Genomic DNA, 26,598 nt, shown 5'->3' on the forward strand with positions numbered 1-26,598 from the left:
GATTACAAAAAGTGGATCCAATAGCCGCATACCTTTGAAATGCAATTTTTGATTAAGCCTTTTTCCTGATTAATAATTACAGAAGTATCATTTTAAATCTATCCCACGTGAGCTTCACAGCATGCCTCTTTCTATTTAATCTTTTGAAGTAGAAGAAAAAGGCAGCTATGAGAAACTAGCAATGCTGTCTCTTGTGCATGCTATAGAAGCAAGAGCATGGTCGTGTTACTGTGGTACCATTAACTTACAGTGGTGCTGCGTTTCTTCTTTACCACTGCTTCCCTTCCATGGATCCCACTGCTTCCCTCTGGGCCTCCTCACTAGCCTTCAGGCAACGTTTGGGTGACCCATGAAGAAATGGAAAATCTTGCAGCTCCAGCAAAAACGGTTAGTCTTTACAGCTTTGTTGAACATGAAGAAAAGTTATTTTGCTGCTATTTGGATGGAAAAGCTATTTTGTTTATGATAGATCAGAGTAATGGGGTATGTTTACATAGTAATATGCAATGATAACTAACATTTTTCATTATGGTTTTATTTCACTGACCCTAGACATTTTTAAATGAAGCTGTACTAGATTGGCATAATGTGGTTAATATAAGAGTTTGTAACATGCAAACAATAATCAAGAATGTAATGACACTTATTTATCCATTTTGCAACATTGGAAAGTTTTGATAACAAATATCAGTTAAAATTGAACATATTCACAGGTAATGCATGTTACCAAACCCAATTAAATTTGTAATAGAATGTGTAGATTGAATTCTCATTTTAAATATAATTATTTAGTTTCTTGTACTTTACCATCTCAAATACAGAGCTTCCTCCTCCCTCCCGCATGCAAAGTGTTCATTTAGTACTAAAAGCCCAGACTTAAAAAATTCATCGTGACTCATTGTAATTGTCAGCTTTTAAAAATATATTACATATAGTCATTTCTTATTTAAAGTAACAAAGTTGGGCATGCCATGCATTTTATCATGAGCAACTTATTTTTAATTTAATGTCCTTTTAATTTTATTCCTCTTTGAAAAATTGATTATCTAGTTTATGATGAATAAAAATGCCAATGTTGTGTACTAATTACATTTTTAGTTTGTTGTGCTTGGTCTTTTCTTGTTTAGTTTTGTTTGTTGTTGGTTCTTGCTGAAATCCATTTGATTACCACAAAGTTTTGTTAGAAGGATGCAGTTACTTTGTCCACTCCATTAATTTACTTTATATAAGATTTATCCATCATATGTATGTATACACATTTGTGTATTGTATATTTGTATGTATATAATCAGAAATTTTTGTCATAACTTATTACATTTGTAAAATCCTACACTTTTAAGAATTAAAAAAGGTTTGGAATGACCAGATCAAATGTATCATGAAAATTCCATATGTTGTATGTGTGTGCATTTAATTAGAATAAATTAGAAACTGTGTAGGTGCCTTTGTAGTTGCCCTTGAACTGCTCTATTGATTACTGTGGATCTGAATAAGGATCTGTGTATTTATTTGTCTGTGTCTTAATCAACATTTTTAATAACAAAGCAATTTTGCTTCTACTAGAAAAAATTTACTGTATTAATTTGAGATTAATTTATCTTTATCTGCTTTATTAATCATTTCCTGCTGCTAACACAGAAAGAATCTGAGGAAGGAAGCTGGGCCCAGGTAGGAAATTCATATGCTTTAAAACAATATCATTTAGTAGGCTATGAGGATATAAAGTAAGAAAATTGTATGTCATAATATTATAAGTCTTCACTTAGCTTAAGATTAGGCTAATCATGTATTTGACTTTATTATGTTTACTACTATATAGGTCTTTTAAAATCACCATATTTTGCAAAGAAGATGATCATCATTTTATACCTGGCCTCTTTTGAAAGGAAAATTTCATTTCTCCTTTAAAAGAATGAACTATAACTTAAATTTCTTGGAAATCACCCCTGAATATATTTAATCAGCAATCATTTATGTTGGATGTAAGGGGGGGAGGGGAGATTTCAAAAAGCTTATTTGGAATCACCTGTGCTTTAAAGTATAATGGAAAGTGTGTGAGAAATGGAGCTGGAGGGACATGTGTTAGCCTTGCGACTACACGTCAGAAGTCTCTCCCATTTATTGAGATGGCATATGAGCCAAGCATCTGTACTTTGAACAAACATATATGCTTGCAAGGAAGCTGTTCCTTTTTCAACATTTCCACATGTTTATTACTAAAAGAATTAATGTGTGTTATAGGTAATGTGATTCAAACTTTGACTGTAAGAAAAATTTTTGTAGTTATTACTAGGACCTACATTTAAACATTTAGTAAATTGGGGTTGCATTAGGTTTTTATTTTAGTGAGAATTTCATTTTTTAAGAACACGCAAAATAAAGGGAACACCTAGATTTTCATTAGAAATACATGTTATAATTGTGAATTTGTTGTTTGATAAGGAACTAAATAGAAGACATTGTCAAATTAATAGAGATTAATAGTTCTTTTTAAAAATTGCTTTAGAGACGATGGTTGATTTCGGTTTTCATTTTGGCTTTTAAGAACAGTGGTAAGATCAGTTCATACTGTTATATTAAAGAATTAAATTGTCTTACATTTTGATCATGCTCTGCTTCTTTAAGTACAGAGTCTGTATTGATTGATATCTACGAAAGACTGATTGCATCAATTTTTATAGAATACTGGCTGCATGCTTCACTAGGTAACAACAATGGCCACATAAAGCTTCAGCATTCTATCTCTCTAGCCTTGTGGTTCCTTTCTCTATTCATTTACTGAGGTTTCTGTTTTCACATCAAGATTTGCCATTACACCATGGCAATGGTAATAGTAGCATTGAAGAGAAGGAAATGGTGGCGTATTGGCTAACAGATAAAAATAAAATAAGTTAAATTAAATAAATCTATCAATACAAAGAAAGGATCTTTAAGCTCAGCATTTGTATTATATCATTCATTTTAGATTTTGAATTAAAATGCATATTTGTATAAAATGTAATTCCTTTTGAGCAAACAAAGTGAACATAATCATTCTCTTTAGGCAAGGACCTTGATACATGTACCCAGAGTTCTACTTTGTACCAAAATAAATCAAATATTTAGAGGCTAAATATTGTTTCCACTTTGTTTCAATATATCATAGGAATTAAATATCAATTATAATGATATCCCATACCCTCCAATTACTGTCCCATTTTATTGGCTAAGAAACTTGACTGCTATAAAACAATTCTAGTGTCCGGTTTTTCTACAGACCCTGGCATATGGAGATATGAACCACGAGTGGATTGGAAACGAATGGCTTCCCAGCCTGGGGTTACCTCAATACAGAAGTTATTTTATGGAATGCTTGGTTGATGCAAGAATGTTAGATCACCTAACAAAAAAGGATCTCCGTGTCCATTTAAAAATGGTGGATAGTTTCCATCGGTACGTTTTTTCCAAAAAGTAATTAAAGTGAAAAATAAATAATTGTATATATTACTAGAACATAAAGAGATATTTAAGAAATATAGAATATGTGCTCTTCGAAACATCTGTGTACATCTACTTGGCAAAGTATCTTTATACAACAAATTGCGGGGACTATCTAATGTAGAGCTGGGTGCATATTACATGCCCAAGGTTTATGGAACTGGACAGTACAAAATTCTCATACAGCATAGATCTTTTTTCCCCCCGTATCTGTAGGAAATTTCATGTTTGTGATTTGTATCTATATATGTTTTAATATTAGAAAATTATTTATTAAGAATAAAATCATCAGTCTCGACTATATATGGAGTTATAAATTATATAACTTAGGCATATACTAGAAAAAATTTTGAGAAGGAATTCTCTTCTGAAGAACATTTTTGTTTTTGTGTAAACCTTTTAGTGCTTTTGCTTATTTGTACATTAATTTTCAGGAAAAAAAATACTGAATGGGTTGTGAGACATTGGTAAGAGCACAGATAAATGAAAGGCAAATGAAAATTAGTTTTTCAAGTTGCTTATCATCTAGGGAGTAAAAAAAGGGTTGTTATAATACCATGTCATAAATGTTATGTTGTAGCCTGATCTCTTTGTAGGTTATCTGCAAAATTGTCAGTTGTATTATGATTATTTTATATACAGTTAGTTATTATAATAAATTAATAAATATAAATCTAGACAATTTGGGAAACTATTTGTTCACATCCTGTCCAACGTTTAATTAGTGATGGAAATTAAAATGGTATAAAAATCATATATGTTAATGACTAAAGTTAGGATAAAGAGATAATAATTGAGATTCTTCAGTCAAATATATCAAAATGTTTTGAATCTTAACACAGTTGTTTACACTGTTGGATTAAATTTAGTAGAGATAAATATAACATTGTTTTTAAAAACCATTAAGATGCTGGATGGGGAATTCATGATTTAAAAGCAGTTCAAGTGAAAAAGATATGTGATTTATAGTTGACACAAAAATCTCAGTTCTGGTTAATGGCTTGACAGGGCATATTTAGACTGTGTTTATTGGCAGGCACAATAAAAGTCCTACCATGTGGTGAGATAACAATAAGAAATTTTATTAATTTATGGACATTAAATTGTTATTGATAAAGTGGTAAAAATCTGGGGGAAAGGAAGGAATTAAAGAAATTTAGCTTGGATAAGGGAGGACTTTAGATAAGTTTTCTTATGTTTTAATATTATGTGATAGAGTAATATTTGCTGTCTTGAACATGTGCTTTTCTAGTACAAATAGGTATAGATAATAGGGTGAGTGATTTATGTTCAACAGAAAATACAACTTTGTATCACTCTCAATTGCTCTATAGTACACACATTGTGAGGTAGTGAGTTCCCTGTCACTGAACATTTAGGGCCTCAAATTTTGTGTGGTTGGAATAGACTTTTAAATATTAGAATTTTTGATGACACACTTGTGCCTGTTTTCTATTCTTCACTGGATCAACTTTTAATTGCTTTATTATTATAGTAGAAATGATTCATCCAGAGATCAAGTTTTCTTTTTTAAAAAATAAAAATTACTCAAATGGCAGGGTTCTTGTTTGTTCTGGGAAATACACGAGCTTCATCTTTATGCTATGCTTAGCTCTGACTTAAAGCAAGTAATACTTTACTGCATATGGCATCCCATTGTCTTTACAGCCCAGTTTTCCATCTGACAAGACATTGTTGTAACAACATATATCCTTTTTATAGCACAATTTTACATTACATACAAAAACTTGGCAGAAGTTAGGCAAGATCCAGTGGTTTAACCTCAAGCTGGCTAATGTCTATGATGGTTTTTACATCAGTATTATCTGGTATTCCACTGAATTAGTTTGCTTGGGCTAGCGTGACAAAATAACATAGATGGGTGGCTTAAACAACAGAAATTTATTTTCTCAAAGTTCTGGAATCTAGAAAACAAAGATCAAGGTGTCAGCATTATTGGTTTCTTCTCCTTGGCTTGCAGATAGCTGCCTTCTCACTGTGTCCTCACATCGTCTTTCCTGTGTGTGTGTGTTTACTTCCCAGGTTTCTCTGTGTGTCCAAATTTCCTCTTACAAGGACACCAGTCATACTGGATTAAGGCATACCCTGATGATCTGATTTTAACTTAATTACCTCTTTTAAGACCCAGTCTCCAATCACAGTCACATTCTGAAGTATTGGGCGTTAGGGCTTCATTGTAAGAATTTGGGGAAACAGTTTATCCCATAACAGCAATTAATGCAGATTTCTTTCCATTTTCCTCTGATTCTGAAATATTTGAACTCAGCATTGTTCTCATTAAAATGCAGGGCTTAGAAATGCATCCAGCACTTAAGAGTAGCCTGGCCAATGTGTATGTCTAAATTTGTCTATAATTCTAAACATTTAAGAAATCACTAATATTCAGTGCTCTTTATTCTTGAGGCCTAGAGATTCTTTTTACCTGTTATACTCTTCCACATCCTTTATATATAATATCAGTAAGTCTTCTTTCTTCTCTCTCTGGTTTCTAGATTTTCTTTTCATGCTTTTCTTTGTCCTTAGTGTGACCCTTATTTTGACAGCATTTCTTCCTCAACTAATTTCCCTGTCCCCTAGAATTACCTATTTTCCCCAACTCCTGTGTTACTACCAGATTATTCTCTCTTAAACCAAAACCTTTTATTGTCATTTTTATCCTCCTGTGAAAATTGTCCAATAATTTTTATTACCTTGATGTGTTCTACACTTACTCTGAACGCAAACTTTCCTTAATGTAACCCCATTCTCCATATAAAATCTTATTCCTCCTAACTTCCTGGCATAGATCTTCACTCTGGACAGAGGAGCTATCACCACACATTTAACATTTCATCAGCAATCCTATGTTCATGGTGCTCCATATCCTTTACTAACCCTCCCTCTGCCTGATCCTTTAAGGATCAGTCAGTTTTCTGCTCTTCCACAATATCCTTTCCATATAGAGTTTCAGTATCTGCTGACTTGTTCCTTTCACATATTTCTGTATCACTTAGAGTTGGTGGCGATTCATTTTAGTATTTGGTTCTGTATGTTATCACTTAACTCATTCATATTTTTATTATTTATTTATAAATTTATTTATTTATAAATTTATTTATTTATTATTTTTGGCTGCGTTGTGTCTTTGTTGCTGTGCTCAGGCTTTCTCTAGTTGTGGCGAGCGGGGGCTACTCTTTGTTGCAGTGTGCGGGCTTCTTATTGTGGTGGCTTCTCTCATTGCAGAGCACGGGCTCTAAGTGTGCAGGCTTCAGTAGTTGTGGCACGTGGGCTCAGTAGTTGTGGCTTTGTAGGCTCTAGAGCTCAGGCTCAGTAGTTGTGGTGCATGGGCTTAGTTGTTCCACGGCATGTGGGATCTTCCCAGACCAGGACTCAAACCCATGTCATTCTTAACCACTGCGCCACCAGGGAAGCCCCTCATTCATGTTTTTATATTATTTTTCTCATCAGCTAAAAAGAAGAGTATCCCTTTCTTATAACTTCCTTCTTGTCTCCATAATAGTGACTCTTTTCAAAGGAGTAAAATGTTCATTTGTCTTCAAACAATGTTGAAATAGCCTAATGGAAAACAAAGACATGTGGATGAACAACATAATCCAAGATTATTTTTAAGACTATGGTTATTTTATTTCGAAAATACTTTTTTTTTACTCTTTAGAAACACTGTGTGCTTAGAATAACTATAATTTTAATTCCCTCCAATTCTAAAGGATTTAATTACAAATGGAATTTATTAACCTGTTGCCTGAAGAAGTAGTGCATAGTGTTGACTATGCCTAATCATCTACTGAGTAAACTAAATGTGTTTTCTCCTTTAAAAAAAAAAATAACAGAACAAGTTTACAATATGGAATTATGTGCTTAAAAAGGTTGAATTATGACCGAAAAGAACTAGAAAGAAGACGGGAAGCAAGCCAACATGAAATAAAAGGTAATATGTCTTTCTTTCATATCAAATGCCTTTTTTTTTCTGGGATTTTTAGCTTTCACTTTTATGAACCTAAAATGCTGTATGCATTACAATTGTCATTAAGTAACGTAAGTATTCAGCTAGAAGAGTGTCATCATTATTTCTTTTTCATTACTTTTCTGATTAAAACTCAGAAAAGGATATCATCACTTCATAAGATAGATATCCCATTTGGGGAATATTCTTGATTTTCTGAATTGAGATTTATTCCTCTGAACCTATTACTTATATATTCTGTTTATCCTAAAGATGCCTTCACATAGATAGTTTTGTCAGACTTTTAATAGAACATTCTCATTATGATTCAGAGAAACATGGTATATAATTTATTTACAGCAGTTTATCCCTGGTTTGCATCATTTGAATTTTATTTCAGTGACCAGATATTTTATTTTTGTAATATAGTTGTTGAAATTATACAGGGATTTTTATATAGAAGTTACAGAGGGAATTTTCCCCTATAAATGAGACTAGTCCACTAATAATTTCAGCTAGGAATGATTTTAGAAACATTACTAACTGCTGCAACTATTGTTTGTACAAACCAATAAGACACTTCCTATAACAGACTTATTAGAAAAGTACTGTATTTAGTAATTAACCCTTTAAATGTTAAGCAGTACCTTAATATACAGGGGAAATAATTGTTTAAAAAGAACAACATGTTAGACTTCATACTTGTTAGAGACCACTTTATTTTTATTACTGTTGTTGTTGAAGGAAAATTTAATGATTAGGTATAAGATATAAATATCTACGGGACTTTTTTGGGCAAAAATCATAAGCCTTTTTATGTCTATTTATACTTTTTAATGGAAAAAAGCCTCAAATTTTTGGAAGAAAATTTTAAGTAGAAGCAAAATAAACTCCTTATATTTCTGTTTACCATTACCCAGGAGTTGATATATGGAAGCATTTCATCAAATTCAATAAGTGTTTGTACATTAATTGTTCAAAGTTAGGCACGAGTCTGTTTATTGTCATCCTCACTGCCTTTAGAGCTTACCTAAGACATGAAAATAGTATATATTACATGTTACCCTTCCTTCCCATATTAAAGTTTAGCACTGTTTTATTCTTTCAGATCACCTATCTTAGACTTCTGTAATTTTCATTTGTGATAAATATTGTCAGAAATCACTTTTATCTTTGGCAGTTCTTGGATAGTACATTAGTTAGAGTGGAATGGGTTTGAATGCCTGTGAAGGTGATTGATTAAAAATATTTTTCTATATATGGTTCATTGGAGAGTAGACAGACACACAATGGATTTCTTGTAACATTTCATTTGACTCATTACCTAGGAGCAAGAAAGTGTTCTTCCATTATCAAAATTGGGTTATTTGATTTCACTTTATTTTGGGGACCCAGGAAATTGCAAGTTGTTTTTAGAGCACTGCTGTTCAGTTGAATTGAAATTTGGGAACTAATTGGCCAAAGAAAGACACCAAAAGGAAGTCTGTGCTTGACCTAACAGAAGATGTTTTAGCACACAAATAGATTTTACCCGTGGGATACCCGTTTCTCGTTTTCTTTTTTGAAGTATTTTTTCCAATTAGATTTTATTATGCTTGGTCTCATCACATGAAATGCTTCTTATATAGACAGATGACTTGGCACTACATCAAATATTATATTAGTATTTGGCAATTGCTAGTTAGAGTGTAGCTCTGAGAAAAACTGCCAGGATTCACTATGATTATACACAGGCAACTCCATGTGTGATGTAGCTGTGAATGAGATCATATATAGCCTGTTTCCTATAACTGATCTGATGACATTACAGGAATAACTCTTGACTGTGACTAGGGGTCTCTGTTATTATCTGAAGTGTTAGTTAACCTTGACCTTAATGAACAGCTTTCTGAAGTGAGGAGACCATGTGAATATCAAGAATCTATAAGCATTTAATTTGTTGCTAGGAAACAGTCAACACTGATCTCTAGAAATTTATTGTTTAGTTCAAGAGGATCCTTACAAAGCTTTAAAGTCAGAGCATAAATTTTGCTTGGAAACAGATTTATAGAAAGGGATCTGATTTACAAAATGAAAAACAAAACGAAACTATGTTGTTCTGAAGAAGAGAATTTGGTATTAGTGTCTTATTTACCTTTACCCTGTAAATAAATGGATTATTTTATATTTATTATTTCATGAATAACTACAGGTATGGCAATGGAATTTTTGGTAGACGTATATTTACAGAAATATGGTAACTACAAAGTATGTCATAGACTATCAAAATATAAATCCAGCTCCAGAAAAGAACAAATACTTCCTATTTACAAATCCATTTAGTGTAAAGAAAACTCGACATTTTTGTTGAACTATTGTCCCATTAGTTTTTTAAATGTTGCATTTAGTAAAAATAATTGGAGAACTGTTACTGCCAATCATACATACCTACCCAACTTTTGAAGTGCAAGTGTGGTATAACCAGTAGTTAGAACTAATCAGTTGCTATCAACAGCAGCTGACTAATGTAACCAAAACATAATACCAACCAACTTACATCCTGTTTTCTGAGGTCTAATGCCTCAATGGAAAAACTAATGAATGCTCAGAGGAAAACATATACTTTAGGACTGACCAGGGAGACCCAGTGAATATATATATAATATAAAGTTTCCATAGATAGTAAGGATTATTACCTAAGTCCTTTGCTTTGCTGAAGACATGGGGAAAGAAAGAGCTGAAACTCTGAGGGAGACAATAAACATCCTACTTCCTGAAGAAATTCATTCTTTGGCTGGAGCAGGATATAGTAATGCGATTGTGGAAAGTGGGCATTTTGAGTCTTTCCTCACATGTTTCTCATTAAACCAAATCCAAAGAGAGACTTAGGGCCTTTCTTTTGAAATAAGATTGTTCAAGCCACAATAGGAGTTAAGTAGAGGTATGTGAGGTATATATACCTTCCAGATTCATATGCAAATGCTTTACCACCACCATGGATTGGTAGAGACAAAAAGAGTACAAATTAATCTGAGGAATTTCCACTTCTGACTATAATGGAATACATTAAATCAGATCAATCTTCAACCAAGAACAAGTAGAAAAACTAGATCAATCAATAAACAGCTGTTTGAAGGCAGCAGAAAGCAACTAAGACACCCAAGACTTGAGAGGCCATGATCTTGAGAAAAAGAGAAATGTGTTGAGAGGTAAGCCTGTCATTCTCTGCTGCTTTTCCCTGTCTTACAGAACAGGGGAGGGAACACTGTAATTTAGAGGTGCCAAAGCTGCCAGGCCTTGAGGAACCAAGAACCTGGAGAAACAGGAAATTAGTAAGCCTGACACTTTATGCAAAGTTCCTCTTGAGGCATATTTCAGTCATAAAGTCAGGGATTATATATATATATATACACACACACATATATATATACATATATATGTATATATATATAAAACATGTCAAATAATGGGGCAAAATGAGGAAAACCAAAAGGAATAAAACAGAAAATAGAAATATATCCACAAGTGACCCTGGATGATTTTTTTTCAGACACGGACTTTAAAACAATTGTGATTAATGCGTTAAGAAAATAGGTGACAAAATGGAAAAATTTTAATAAATAGCTAGAATCAATATGTTAAGAAATGATTAAATGGAAATTTTAAGAAGCAGAAAGTTTAAACTGGAACTAATAATGAAATAAAAGATAGATCAGTTGAAAATATCTGGCCTGAAACGTGAAAAGAAATAAAAGGATGAATGATACAAAACAGATCATTAGAGACACTGGACACAGGGAGGAGCCTAGTATAGGTGTCATTGGAATCCCTGAAAGAGAGGTAAGAGAGAGTGAGGAAGAAGCAATAGTTGAAAAGATACTGGTGGATATTTTTTTTTAAATGAATGGGAACAACAAGCCACAGATTCAAGACACTTTATGAATGCCAAGCAAGATTAAAAAGAGAAAGGCTGGGAGAACACATCTGGGCACGGTAAAGCTGCTAAAAACGATGACCAGAATAAGACAAAACAAAAGAAAACAAACAAACAACAACAACAACAAAAATTTAGAACCTTCCAGAGAAGACTCCACATTACTTTCAAAGGAGCAACACTTGAGCTATCTGACTCCACAACTGAAATAACAACCAGATGAAAATGGAATGACATCCTTAAAATGCTGATTGAAACTAACATCTCACCTAAACTCTATAACTGTATCAATATTAAAGATAGAATTAATATATTTCAGATAAATAAAATCTGAGAGAAAACATCACCAGAAAATCCAAGGAGAAAAGAGAATATGAACATAGAGAAATATCTTCATATTCTCTAGAAATAGGCAAATATTTCTTATACATGACGCAAAAATCATTAACCCTAAAGGAAGATTGATAAACTGAAATTCATTACAATTAAGCACTTAGGGTCACTGAAAGAATTAGGAGAGTGAAAGACAGTTTCAGAGTTGGAAAAGCTATTTGCAATACACATCTACAAAAGACTCATATCTAGAATATCTACAGAACTCTTACAAATGAACAAGAAAAGGATATATGTTTAAAAAATGAGAAGAAGATACATAGGAGCTTCATAAAAAAAGATTTCCAAATGGCCAGTAAATAGATACAAAATTGCTTAACAAGCAGGTATCAGGGAGTTACAGATCAAAACTAAAATGAGATACAAAGGGATAGTTTGCTAGGGCTGTTGTAATAGAGTAACACACATTGGGAGGTTTAAACAACAGAAATGTAGTATCTCACAGTTCTGGAGGCTAGACTAAAGTATCAGCAGGGTTGGTTCCTTCTGAGGGCTGTGAGGAACAATCAGTTCCATGCCTCTCCCTCACCTTCTGGTGGTTTACTGGCAATGTTGGCGTTCTTCAATTTATAGAAGCATCACCTTGATCTCTGCCTTCATCTTCATATGGTGTTCTCCCTGTGTGCATATCTTATTTCCAAATTTCCGCTTTTAAGAAGAAAACCAGTCATACTGAATTAGGACTCAGCCTAATACCCTCATTTTAACTGGATTACTTCTGTAAAGACTATATCTCCAAATAAGGTTACTTTCCGAGGTACTGGGGATTAGGACTTCAACATATGAATTTGTGGGGAGGCGGCAATTCAACTCATAACAACATAATGTTACCATAATGGCTAAAAACAAGCAAATTAAAAAAAAAAAAAAACCCAAACAAGTGAAAAATACAAAATATTGGTAAAGATGCAGATTTTCATGCACTGCTACTGGGGGTTTTAAATTGTGACAGTGGTATTTAGCAATATCTGCTAACATTAAATGTATGTATAAAACATGACTCACCAATTCTGTTCCTTGCTATTTACTCAACAGCAGTATGTATATACACAGCCAACAGAAAAATACGTAAATAAGAATGTTCAAAGCAGCACTATTCTTAATAACCCACAGTAGAATCCACCCAAATTTCCATAAACAGTAGAAGGGATAAATTGTGACATAATCATACACTGGAATACTAAATAAACAAGCTACTGCTATTTGCCATAGCATGAGTGAACCCTATATTGAGTGAAGATACATATTGCACGACTTCATTTATAAAAAACTAAAAAATCAGGCAAAATTAATCTGGGGTGAGCATAGTCAGAATATTGGTTATTGTTGGGGTGAGGATAATAACTGAGAAAGGACATGAGGGGACCTCTGTGGTGCTGAAGTATCACTTTATTGCTTTAATGTTATACACAAGAAAATCTAAATTGGTTATAAATTAATGCATTAGGACAAATTAGTAATGCTTTTGAGAAACTTAATATATAAATACTCAACCCCCCCAACCCACACACACACAAAGAAGAAAATACTAATAAGATTTTTGCAGGTAATTTAAATTGGGGAAATGAACAGTTGAAGTTGAATAGTTCCCAAAGTATTCTTTATACTTTTTCCAGATAAGGTATAAATTTCATTCTAAAAGAAAAAAAAATTAATAGGAAAACTTACTTTTACTGTACTAGTAAATTATGGGTTTCATTTCCCTTTCTAAAAATGAAAAAATGTTTTAATTCTTTTTTTAGAAAGAAAGTTCTAATTCTTTTCTCATTTCCCCTTAAGGATTGTAATTTAGAGGTGCCAAAGCTGCCAGGCCTTGAGGAACCTCAAGGATTAGAAAAAAAGTTTTAATTCTTTTCTTATTTCCCCTTAAGTTCCTCAAAATTCTTTCTTTTCAATGGAACATTCTGGTCCTTCTGACTGTTTTGCTGGCTATTATGTAGTATTATGTCAACTCATAATGAGAAGGAATGGAAAAAGGATAAAATATACTTTGATATGTTTTCGTCTAAAAAGGTATATATGACATTTTTCTCTAAAGGTTTTAGTTTTAGAAAATAAAATTCAAAGTATTTTGTACCTTAGTAAAATATTGCATTTCAACCTAAAAGGAAAAACAGCTTATGACTTGAGAGTGGTTGATTTTTGGATTAGTATGTGATTGAGAAATAACGGATTGACAAAATAGTAGGGTAAGTATCAAACTATTGAGTGCCTGTTCTCTTACTATTCTGTTCTCTGACTTATTGCTTCAGATGGAAAAAAAAAAGTTTCTTCTAGCCTATACACAATAGTCAGGTAGTAGTTTAAAAATACTCTGATGAAGAACCGTATTAGATTGTCATCTTGCTCTCTTGACTGAAGAGCTGTATATGGACACAAATAAGAAATGTCCCCATCTGGTGGTAAAAGCATTGAACTTCAGACAGACTCCTAGAGCTCCAGAATGAAAACAAGAAACACTTTGAGACATTATGTTCCATGTGATGGAAATGCTCTCATTTCAGTGATAACAAACACTCTTAAAATCACAAATTTTTTTCTGGGCTAAAAGTAGAAAGGGTTAGTTATTAGAATGGTAAATACCTGTAACACAAGGAGCCAGCTGCACTAGGGAGTGGATAAAGAAGCCAACATAAATGCTGACTTGGCCAGACGCCTGTGGCTCATTTCAGCTAGCAGTTTTTATTTACTATGCAAAATACTGCAGCCTAAAATGATGCACCTCTTTTTCTAGATGTGTTGGTGTGGAGCAATGATCGAGTTATTCGCTGGATACAAGCAATTGGACTTCGAGAATATGCAAATAATATTCTTGAAAGTGGTGTGCATGGCTCACTTATAGCCCTGGATGAGAACTTTGACTACAGCAGCTTAGCTTTATTACTACAGATTCCAACACAGAATACCCAGGCAAGCCCCTTTGTGCTGTAGTTGCACTATGTCCTGGTTTATGTAAGGACAAAGTAAACTTTTAGGAAAAAAAAGTTGGCTGTGTATTCATGATTTCTAATGGGAGTTAGTTCAACCTTTGATATATGTCACTGGGACTTTAATTTCAAGCTACTGGATTTCTAGCCAAAACAAAATCATAAAATTAAGTAGAAAGGGATTTAGAAGTTATGTGGTCCAACCTCCCACCTGAATGCCAGATTCCCCCAAACGATATCCGTGACAGATGGCCTTTAGTCTCTGCCTCTCTCTGAGGGAGAGTCGTTTCTATTTACATGTCTGAATTATACACTCAGCTCTGGGTGTGCCATTGATTCCCAAGGCTGGATAATTATTTGAATTGCTGGAGTTCCTTAAAAACTTAAAATAAAATGTGCAATCTACATCATAAGCCTAAGAAATCAGATATCAAGAGATAGGGCACAGGAACCCTAATCATTTAAAGTTTCCCCAAATGATGATGATTGGCCAGGTTTGAGAACTACCTGCATAGACTTGATAAAAATGTGGCAGTCTAACTTTACTTTTTATTTCATTTTTATATATTTCAAAGTTTACATAAAATATTCAATTGGAATAAAGTAACAAAGTGAGGTCAAACCCTTTGACCTCAGACGTTTATGTGAGGCTGTCTCTACTGTCCACAGACTAAAGAAAATTGCCCTTCCTTGTGTTTATAGTTAAAATTTACAATGGCTTATAGATATAGAGGATGAAAAAAATAAGACCCCTGTAAATAAAACAGGGTATTGGAATGTTTTCTCGGGTAAATATAATCGCTATGATTTTTCAAATAAAAGGTGACTTCAATGATGTTAACTGTAATCTGATCTCAACAGGCAAGGCAGATTCTCGAAAGGGAATACAATAACCTCCTGGCTCTGGGAACTGAACGGCGACTGGATGAAGTAAGTCTTTGTCTGTCATTCAAAATGGACCTGGGACAGTACAAGTAAAATGGCTTTCAAGGACTAGTGCTCAAAATTAATCAGGTGCTTGTTCTATGGATAGAATCTAGAATTTTCCCCACTATTATTCTTAAATATTTAATTTTACTAATTTGATTTGGGAAAGAACTTTATGAATTCATAGATATTATCATATCAGCAGTTAGAAACACTAAGAAGTAATTCAAATTCAGACATTTTTCATGAGCTATGACAGCAAAATAATGTTGAGCAAAAATTTTTTAAATTGTAAGTAATGATAACACTAGTCCTAATAAATTCAGCTCTTTAATAAGGGATGTGCTTATTTCTTAAATATCAGTATATCTTCACAGGAAATTTTAGGGTATTATAAGGAAGAGAAAACTTGCTTTCAATAAATGGGAAGCTTTTGATTATTTTAGATATCAATATTGTGTTTTCCTTAAAAATATATGAGTAACATTTTAACAGTCATAGGAATTGAAGGTTGTATTGAGTGTAAGAATCTCTACACATAGTATATGCATGTTTAAATGATTTGGAAAATAGTAAACATGTAAGTAGTCTCCCAAGATGAAGGAATACAAGGGACGTTAGCACACTCTGTGCATTGATAAACTGTGGATTTTAATATTCCTTCTGAGGTTTTCAAGGATCGTTCTGGAAGAAATGGGGAGGAAACCTGAGTATGAAGTGGAAAATACAGTGATGCATAATTCTGTGTTGCAAAATGCAGGTGTTTCTTGGCTGTAAAGAAAAGCTGATTAAAATAGTCTTGTGAATGAACACAGCAATTCCTAAAATGAGACAATAATTCCACATTCAAATGGGCAGGGCAGGTGATCTTGGTTTTATAAAACCCAAGCTGTCCTTTTCAGAGGAGGTTAGACAGATAAGCTCTACAGTCTTGACCTCAGCTAACTTCCTGTAAATTCATACTCCTGTCCAATCAGGATAATGATTAATATTTTTTAAAAACAGTTAATATTTAACTGATTTTAATTTTATAACTTTGATAATCTTTTAAATACTTATTCTTTTTTAAAAATTCTTTATTGAAGTATAGTTAATTTACAATGTTGTGGTAGTTTCTCGCGTACAGCAAAGTGATTCAGTTCTATGTATATATATGTATATATATGTGTGTATATGTACATATATATTCTTTTTCATATTCTTTTCCATTATGGTTTTATTTTGTTTTATTTTTTAATTTTTCTTTTGGTTTTTATTTATCCATTTAGCCACTTAAAATTTTTTTTAATTTTAAAATTTTCTTATTGAAGTATAGTTGATGTACAGTATTATATAAGTTATGGTATACAACATAGTGATTCACAATTTTTAAAGGTTATACTCCATTTATAATTATTATAAAATATTGGCTATATTCCCCGTGTTGTACAACATATCCTTGTAGCTTATTTTATACATTATAGTTTGTACCTCTTAAGCCCCAACCCTATTTTACCCCTCCACCCTTCCCTCTCCCCACTGGTAACCACTAGTTTGTTCGCTATATCTGTGAATCTGTTTCTTTTTTTGTTGTATTCACTAGTTTGTTTTATTTTTTAGATTTCACATATAAGTGATATCATATAGTATTTGTCTTTCTCTGTCTGACTTATTTCACTTAGCATAATACCCTCCGAGTCCATCCATGTTGCTGCAAATGGCAAAATTTCATTCTTTTTTATGGCTGAGTAGTATTCCATTGTATATATACATGCAACATCCCTTTTATCCATTCATCTATTGATGAACACTTAGGTTGCTTCCATATCTTGGCAATTGTAAATAATGCTGCTATGAACATTGGGGTGCATGTATCTTTTCGAACTTGTGTTTTCATTTTTTTCGGATATATACGCAAGGGTGGAATTGCTGGGTCATGTGGTAGTTCTACTTTTAGTTTTTTGAGAAACCTCCATACTGTTTTCCACAATGGCTGCAGCGATTTACGTTCCCACCAATAGTGTACGAGGGTTCCCTTTTGCCACATCCCCTCCAGCATTTCTTATTTGTGTTCTTTTTGATGACAGCCATTCTGACAGGTGTGAGGTGATATCTCATTATGGTTTTAATTTGCATTTCTCTGATGATTAATGATGTTGAGCATCTTGTCACATGTCTGCTGGCCATCTGAATGTCCTCTTTGGAAAAATGTCTATTCACGTCTTCTGCCCATTTTTAAATTGGGTTGTTTGTCTTTTTGTTGTTGAGTTATATGAGCTATTTATATATTTTGGATATTAACCCCTTATCAGTCATATCATTTGCAAATGTTTTCTCCTGTTCAGTAGGTTGTCTTTCTAGCTACTATTGTGGAATTCTCTATTTCTCCCTTCAGTTCTGTCAGGCGTTGTTTCATGTATTTTGGGACTCTGTTGTTAGGTGCACATAATTATATCACTTTGATGAATTGACCCTTTTATCATTATAAAATATCTCTGTCTTTAGTATATTTCTTTTTTTTTTAACTTTTTTTTTTATTTTTATGTATGGCTGTGTTGGGTCTTCGTTTCTGTGCGAGGGCTTTCTCTAGTTGTGGCAAGCGGTGGCCACTCTTCATTGCGGTGCGCGGGCCTCTCACTATCGCGGCCTCTCTTGTTGCGGAGCACAGGCTCCAGACGTGCAGGCTCAGTAATTGTGGCTCACGGGCCCAGTTGCTCCGCGGCATGTGGGATCTTCCCAGACCAGGGCTCGAACCCGTGTCCCCTGCATTGGCAGGCAGATTCTCAACCACTGTGCCACCAGGGAAGCCCCTTTAGTATATTTCTTGGTCTTAAAGTCTATTTTATCTAATATTGGTATAGACACTTTACCTCACTTGTGGTTACTGTTTGCATGGTGTATATTTTTTCATTCTTTTGCTTTCAACCTATTTGTGTCTATGCATCTAAAATGTCTCTTGTAGGGAGTGTATAATTGAATCTTGTTTTTTTAATCTGGTTTGATAATGTTTAAGTCATTTACATTTAGTCTGAATGTTTGTTATTTATATTTAGAGTAATTATTGATATGGTTGGATTTCTCTCTGCAATTTTATTTTTTCCTATATGCTTCATGTCTTCTTTTGTTTTTGTTGTGCTTCTGTTCTTCCTTTACTGTCTTCTTTTGTGTTAAATACTTTTCTAATGTACATTTTAATTCCTTTGTGGTTTCTTTATTATATTTTTGAGTTACTAGTCTCAGTTTGTTCTAGAGATTATAATATGTAATTTATCACAATATACTTCAGATTAATACTAACTCAATTCTAATAAATTATCAAAACTTTGCTCCAATATAGCTCAGTTCCCTCCCTTACCCTTTGTGCTATTATTGTCACATATATTACATCCATATGTGTTATAAATCCAATAATAGTGTTATAATTATTGCTTTATATGTCTTTTTAAAAATTTAAGGAGAAAAAATGTATTTATAGAATTTTTTCTATTAAACCACATATTTATCATTTCTGGTTCTTTTCATTTTCTTCTGTGGATTCAAGTTACTGTCTGGTGTCCTTTCCTTTCTCCAATATAATTCTATTCCCTCTTTATGTTATAAACCCGACAATTGTTTTTTAACTCACTCAGTTAAGAGAATAAAAGAGAAAAATATGTTTGTAGTGTCTTTGTATTTACCTATATAATTGCCTTTTGCTCTTTATTTCTTCATGTGGATTTGATTTACTGTCAGGTGTCGTTTCCTTTTACCCTGAAGGACTTCCTTTAGTATTTTTAATAAGGCAGGACCTGTTAGCAACAAATTCTCACTCTTTGTTTGTCTGGGAGTGTCTTTATTTCACCTTCATTGTTGAAGGATACTTTTATTGGAAAAAGACTTCTTGATTGACAGGATTTTTTTTCTTTCAGCACTTTGAATATGCCATCTCATTCCTTCTGGCCTCCATTGTTTCTGATACAAAATTAGCTGTTAATTTTATTGTGGTTCCCTTGTATGATACATCAATTTCTCTTGCGTTCAAGATTTTCACTGTCTTTTAACAGTTTTACTATGATGTCTACTTGGACTTTGGATGTGTAAATTAATGTTTTTCGTCAAATTTTTGAATTTTTGGGCTATTATTTCTTCAAATACGTTTTTCTGCCTAATTCTCTCCTCTTCTGGAATTCCCATTAAGTGTATATTGTGTGTTCAATGATGTTCCATGGGTATCTGAGGCTCTGTTCATTTTTCTTCATTCTTTTTTTCTGTTCTTTAGACTGAATAATCTCAATTGCTGTATCTTCAAGTTTGCTGATTCTTTATTCTTCCAGCTCAAAGATGCTATTGAACCTCTCTAGTGAATTTTTAATTTCAGTTATTTCACTTTTCAATTCCAGAATTTCCATTAGATTCTCTCTCTCTGTATATATATTATATATCATATATATAATGCATATCATTATTATAATTTCTGTCTATTGATATCTCCATTTGATGAGTCATTTGATGAGTCTTTCCTTTTTTTTTTAACATCTTTATTGGAGTATAATTGCTTTACAATGGTGTGTTAGTTTCTGCTTTATAACAAAGTGAATCAGTTATACATATACACATATCCCCATATCTCTTCCCTCTTGCAGCTCCCTCCCTCCCACCCTCCCTATCCCACCCCTCTAGGTGGTCACAAAGCAGCGAGCTGATCTCCCTGTGCTATGTGACTGCTTCCCACTAGCTATCTATTTTACATTTGGTAGTGTATATATGTCCATGTCACTCTCTCACTTTGTCCAGGCTTACCCTTCCCCCTCCCCATATCCTCAAGTCCATTCTCTAGTAGCTCTGTGTCTTTATTCCCGTCTTGTCCCTTGGTTCTTCATGACCTTTTTTTTTTTTTTTAAGATTTCATACATACATGTTAGCATACAGTATTTGTTTTTCTCTTTCTGACTTACTTCACTCTGTATGACAGACTCTAGGTCCATCCACCTCACTACAAATAACTCAATTTCTTTTTATGTCCATTATGGTTTATTACAGGATACTGAATATAGGTTCCTGTGTTGTACAGTAGGGCCTTGTTGTTTATGTATTTTATATATAGTAGTTTGTATCTGCTTTTAATCCTTATTCTTAATTGTTGAATCAAAAAGATAGTCTGCATAAACACATACACACTTTTAAATACAATTATTTTCCTTACTTAAAAGTTGGAAAATAATTTTAATAAAAATTATTAAAGATCTGTCATATCGTTAGATTCTAAAATGCAGACTGACCTGAAGTAGAGGTCCAGTCAGAGACACAAGTCTATGTGGGTTCTAGTGTTGCTTCTTAAAAGTAATGAACAAGTTGAAAGGCCTAAATGGAACGTTATTATCTGCCTTTAAAATATGCTGCCTCTTTTTATTACTAAAAAAGCACATGATTTTGTCATTCAAACCCTCTACTCGCTTTTGTCTCAGTTTTTTGTTTGTTTCTTTGTTTGATTTTGGTTTTGTTTGTTGAGTGTGAACAAAAATATCTAAACAACTTAGCTGGAGCCAGAATAGACTTGTTTCTGGGGCTGATCGCATTCAGATTCCACTGAAATGATTTGAGAAGTGCTCATGTGCTGCTACAGACAGAGGATATCCTCAGCTGAGAGCATATCTTTCAATCTCCTCTCATGGAAACCTTTTCCTGTGATGTTGTGTCTTATAGTTCCCATTAACTTTCTGCAGTAACACTGTGTTGAAAGAGCAGAAGTTAAGGAATCATGATTTAAATTCTCAACTTACTGGCATATTTTTGAGCCCTTATCTCACACATTATAGGAGCTGTACATTCCTACAATGTAATGTAATGTTTTATAGAACTGAAGAAAATTTATGTTCATGCAACAACTTCTCCAAGATTCAAGAAGTCAGAGAGGCCACAACTGTGAAATTCTGCTTCTTTTTTCCATTTATAAACATTTGGAGGTCTAAGGCAAAGTAAAATGCAGCAGCTGAGAAGAGTAGCAGAAATCTCTTAAAGTGTAAAATGGCTATCAAATCTAAGCAAAATTTATATATTAATAATAAGGATTCTAAAAGAAAAATGGATAAATGTAATTACATAAATGATTTTATTTTTCCCAGATTAACCTTGTATGCTACTTAAATTAGTAGTCTATGATGAAGAATACTTTATAGTGTTTCTTATTTATAACAATGATGAATATCTATCTATATTCTCTATGCCCAAATGAAGTCACCTGAGCTAGCAGAGTCAACCACACGTATTTAACTATAATTTTAGGGAGTAGACAGTCCTTCCTTAGATGAAAAACTTAGTGATATAAGAAGATAAGATCTATGTAGAATGATTAATATTTTCCTTAGATTAGAAACAAAGAATATAATCAGTCAAATGGTAAATTACATATTGTTGCTTACCAATTCAGAGAAAATAATTGTTTGTCTGCAGGTACAATGTGTATGCACAGACAGGGAAGATTTTATGCAATTAAGATATAATAGAATCAGCAACAAGAATTACATTGTAAAACAGCAACCAGAGTTACATTATGCTTTTAGTGGCATTTAATGAGCACATGTATTTATTAAAAGGAAGGTGACCATTTTTGCATAGGGTTTTCAACAAACTACAAGTTAATTCTGTATCAGCTGAAATCTAGCAAATGACAAATTTAGTTTCTTACACAGAATATAAATTATAGTATCCCATATGAGCCAGGTTGTATCAAATATAGATTTCCCATAACATATATCTTGTATACATCAAAGCAAAATTCATGAAATAGTTCATCAAGTGTGTGAACCAAATAGTGTTTACCCAATACTTATTCAACTAAGTATATCATTTCATACCATAAAAACAGTTGGCATGAAGTGCAACAAAGTATACCCAATATTCTTTTTGGAAAAACTTTGGGGTTTTATTTTAAATTGTCAAAGATTTTACTTTTATATATGTTTAGATTCAAAATCATATGAACTTTTTAATAAAAACATTTCTATTTCACATATCCTGCATTCTCATTTTGGAATCAATATAACCCTCGAAATAAAGTATAATATTCCATATGTATACTTTACAGACTGAATGTACATAATCAGTGTTACATGTTTTAAGCACCTGGACTAGTTTATTTGTTTTCATTACATCAAATTGTATCTCTGTACCGGCAGAGTGATGACAAGAATTTCAGGCGTGGGTCGACCTGGAGAAGGCAGTTTCCTCCCCGTGAAGTACACGGAATCAGCATGATGCCTGGGTCCTCAGAAACATTACCGGCTGGATTTAGGTTAACCACAACATCGGGGCAGTCAAGGAAAATGACAACGGATGGTACAGTAGTTTTGCATTTCTGCTTATAAAGTAAAAAGCTTGTTTAGCAAATGCTATCATTCTCTGATCTTGCATAGCTTTCTGGAATTGATTCTTTTCTTAAGTTGGTTTGCTCTGCTTGAAGTTTACTTTGCTTTCATCAGACCATACTCTTTTGTAAGCTGCTAATGCATGAACTCATGGCACTTTATTCATATTTTAAAAATAATTTAAAATATCCTAAAAAGGACAATTTTGGCTAATGTCCACATCTAGGAAGAAAAACATCTGCATGATTTGTGTTTCTTTACTCTTCTATTCACCAAGTAAATAATTTGTCCAGAGGATGGATTTGGACTAAAGGTCCTTAATAAATGGAAATTAACTCCACTGTCACCCTACATGCTTGAATATTGCAAGTTTTCTATTTCATCTTAAAAACTCAGACTCATCAGATATTCTCACCTATGACCAAGGCAGAAGGCCTTAAATAAACAAGCACAACCATGAGAAGAGAATTAAACAAACACAAAACCGACAGTAATTTCCCAATTAGTATTTCCTTCTGTGGACATTAGACTTGTGTTATACACTTCACAAAGGAAAACAGCCATTCTGGAGGAGAGACAAATTTGAAGTTGTAGTCACAAAGTTATGTCTGTCTGGTAAGCATTAAACAAAAAAGTCCCACTCTCTTTATTGAGACAATCACCTAGAATTATTATTTCTTGTCAAGGTGATAGTTATCATGGCCCTTAAAATAAGTTCCAGTATAAACCATGATCTTTGATCTATATTTCTTCTAAGTTGTTACTATTATGGAACACATTAGCAAAATTCATGAGGAATTTAACATGATTAAAATGAGTATAGAAGCTTTTCAGTATTGGAGGGGAAGACAATCCATCATACTGAATTCTCCAAGAGCAATCTTTGCTTCAAAAACAGGAGCACCCAGGGGAACTGTTCTTGTTAACAGATTTCATCTAAGGAGGAATACACAACTTGAAAGCTCAGTTGAATCGCATTGGAATAAATTTTCTTTAGTAGCTTGTCTTGAGAAAAGGAATATGAGTGGCTTCTATCTGAGAGAAAGAAGGTCTATTCATATGTTCAGATCCCTTTATGCAGGGAAAATAAATCTTTCTCATCTGAAATTTTGTACTCAATCATCCAAGTCCCTCTAAAGCCCTTTTCTCCATTTGCAGTTCCTTCATCAAGACTGCAGAGGTTAGACAACTCCACTGTTCGCACATACTCATGTTGACAAGCCACTCAAAGGAGGCAGCACTGACTTGCTGTGAGTAGTTTTCCTTGGCTGACAAAAAACAAACCGCCAAAAAAAATGGAACCTACATAGACTAGTAAATATACACGATACTCTTTGGTGTGGCCTAGCAGTACAGAAGTGAGATAACCCCTTTGAATTGCTAGAGAGTGGAAAGGTTCTTTATATTGTAACTCTTAATCTAGGATTTCCTATCACCATCTGTCTGCTATGGTTTAAGGCCCATCTGTTGGAGGCCTGTCACTATCTTATTACACATCAATGGGTTGCTACTACGCTGGCTTCTACTTTTTCGTAGCACTTTATATTGATGCGTATAGCATTTTACTGATGCGAGTTTGGCACTTACAGAACAACACACTTTTAAGTGAGTATTTTATATAGGGGAAGTTGAAATAGGCAAATAGTATTCTAGTAGGTACCCAGAGTCAAATAGTGGCAGAACCAGGAAAATGATGTGGAGGTGATTTCACGTTAAAAACAAAAGTATAACTGAAAAATTTGAACTTCTGGTATGTTGTTTTTCATCAATGTGATTAATATTTGTTGCAAACGTATAGGAATTTTAAGTACCTGGGGTTTATAGCAGATAGAAACAAAGTGATATAACATTATAACAATGGCGGACAGGACAGAAAACCATGCTATATAATCATAAGATATAAAGGCATTTGTACTTTGAGAAATACTAGTTGATGGAATCTACTTCCAAATCCATATGAAAATGGAGTTTTATTGAAAACCGGTCTTAGTAAAACTGTGTTTTCATAGAAAATAAATGTCAAGAACTCATAAACATTTTTTAATCTACAACTGTGCTTTACCAAAATATTCTACCATTTACGATGAATTAAAATTTTGGGAAAACACTTTTCAGAGCAATATTTAGAACCAAATGTGTGCACAGGGATGGGGAGAGGAACCGCTTATCTTGTGCTGTTTATTCATTGCCTTGAACTAAAAGCTCCACACAATCTACTGATGGTCTTTGGGGCCTAATATAGGAGCTGATATGCTGCCTTATTTGGGTCACTACTTGAAGCTGCTGATGATAAAACAAAAAGCTTTCAGATAAGAGATTTAATTTCAGAATGTAAAACCCTAACATTAAAAATTTAATTATGGTATACAATTTGGCATCTCATTAGGCATGAGCTAAAATTTGTAATAATTTGGCTCAATAAGAGGCTTTCCAAAATACTGTTTGTAATAGTTTCTACACATAACATGATAATTTACCAGGAACTAGAATTAGAATACTTCACTAATTTACAAATGACTATTTAATATGTTGAATAGTGCTTGCTCCTTAGCTCTTGACTGATGGGTAGAATTACTCTTTAACTATTTGTAATCTGTATTTTGTGCTTGGCATTCTAGTTCATATTCCCTAGTTTTTACCATTAAATGGGATAAAGGTATTTATTTCCAATAAGTTAATCTGGGACAACCAATTTCTATTTTGAGGAAATATTAGCATTTTTGTTATTAACACAGTTCAGATCATATTATTTATCTCTTGTGTCGGGATAGTAATTGTGATCTTTTCCTAAGTATATTATGACTGGAAAGAATCAGTGATGCCACATCACTAACCCAGATTCTTTATATGTTACTGATTGATTATCATCATTATGTTTTTGTCACAATTAAACAAAGGTCTCTTTTGAAGAGCTCTAAAATATATGAGTTAGTTAGAATACAGATCTATTCCATGGAATAGGTGAACTCAACTCTTTATTAATGAGCAAGCTGTACGCTTTTCAAAAGGACTGCTGACGTTTTCTGTGACTACCTTTGTTTATATTATCTGCCATACTTTTACAAAGTTGAGCAAATCTTATTTATGAACCTCGCCTGCACAAAATTAGAGAGGAGCAAATATTAATTACATACAGCCACTGGTTAGACCTGAGATGATATCCTACCCTTAGGACAAAAGTGGGCAGGATGCATGGAGGTGCATCAAGAGTTGCAGAGGGAGATTTTCCAATCTGGGATCTTTCAGTAAACTAATGCTGTCCATTACATATTTTAGATGTCGTCTTTTCAGTCTACTCTACCTAAAGTGCACTACCATCTAAGAAGATAAGCAGTGAAAACCTTTGTGAAGACTGAATTCTAAGGAAATAATCACAACTAATGGTTTATTAAGCTGAAAATGTGATTTTGGGGGGAGTCAGATATTAAGTTTGATTAGTTTACTACAATTGTAAGAAAATGCTTAAGTCATTTGAATAATAAGCATCATCCACATCATAAATTCTGTACAACAGATGCTTTTATGAAATGGAGCCACTTTTTTTTTCATGTTTTATTGTAATATACTTGGCATTTATGTATTACTGTGTATGCATTTCTTTTTAAATGTGTAAGTCTTATGTAAATGGATATAAATATGATTTTTTAAAAAATAAAATATATGGTTCATGGAGTC

The 26,598-nt window shown here is 33.2% G+C and overlaps 1 protein-coding gene across 4 annotated transcripts in view; it reads left to right on the plus strand.

The window, feature by feature from the left end:
- The window catches only part of PPFIA2 (PTPRF interacting protein alpha 2), a 470,166-nt gene extending 443,938 nt beyond the window's left edge, over positions 1-26,228 (plus strand). For 2 of the 4 annotated variants that reach the window (XM_061205833.1, XM_061205836.1), the window contains 8 exons: positions 325-387; positions 1,639-1,668; positions 3,257-3,432; positions 7,329-7,426; positions 14,482-14,657; positions 15,536-15,604; positions 22,735-22,894; positions 24,082-24,140. In XM_061205833.1, coding sequence (XP_061061816.1) covers positions 325-387; positions 1,639-1,668; positions 3,257-3,432; positions 7,329-7,426; positions 14,482-14,657; positions 15,536-15,604; positions 22,735-22,894; positions 24,082-24,140 — 831 coding nt within the window. Of the gene's footprint in view, positions 1-324; positions 388-1,638; positions 1,669-3,238; positions 3,433-7,328; positions 7,427-14,481; positions 14,658-15,535; positions 15,605-22,734; positions 22,895-24,081; positions 24,141-26,199 lie in introns of those variants that run through there. The other 2 variants (XM_061205834.1, XM_061205835.1) reach the window with 2 other exon arrangements.
- Positions 26,229-26,598: the final 370 nt, after the last annotated feature.

Source organism: Eubalaena glacialis, chromosome 11 (assembly GCF_028564815.1).
Source record: "Eubalaena glacialis isolate mEubGla1 chromosome 11, mEubGla1.1.hap2.+ XY, whole genome shotgun sequence".
In the NCBI taxonomy this organism is placed as follows: domain Eukaryota; kingdom Metazoa; phylum Chordata; class Mammalia; order Artiodactyla; family Balaenidae; genus Eubalaena; species Eubalaena glacialis.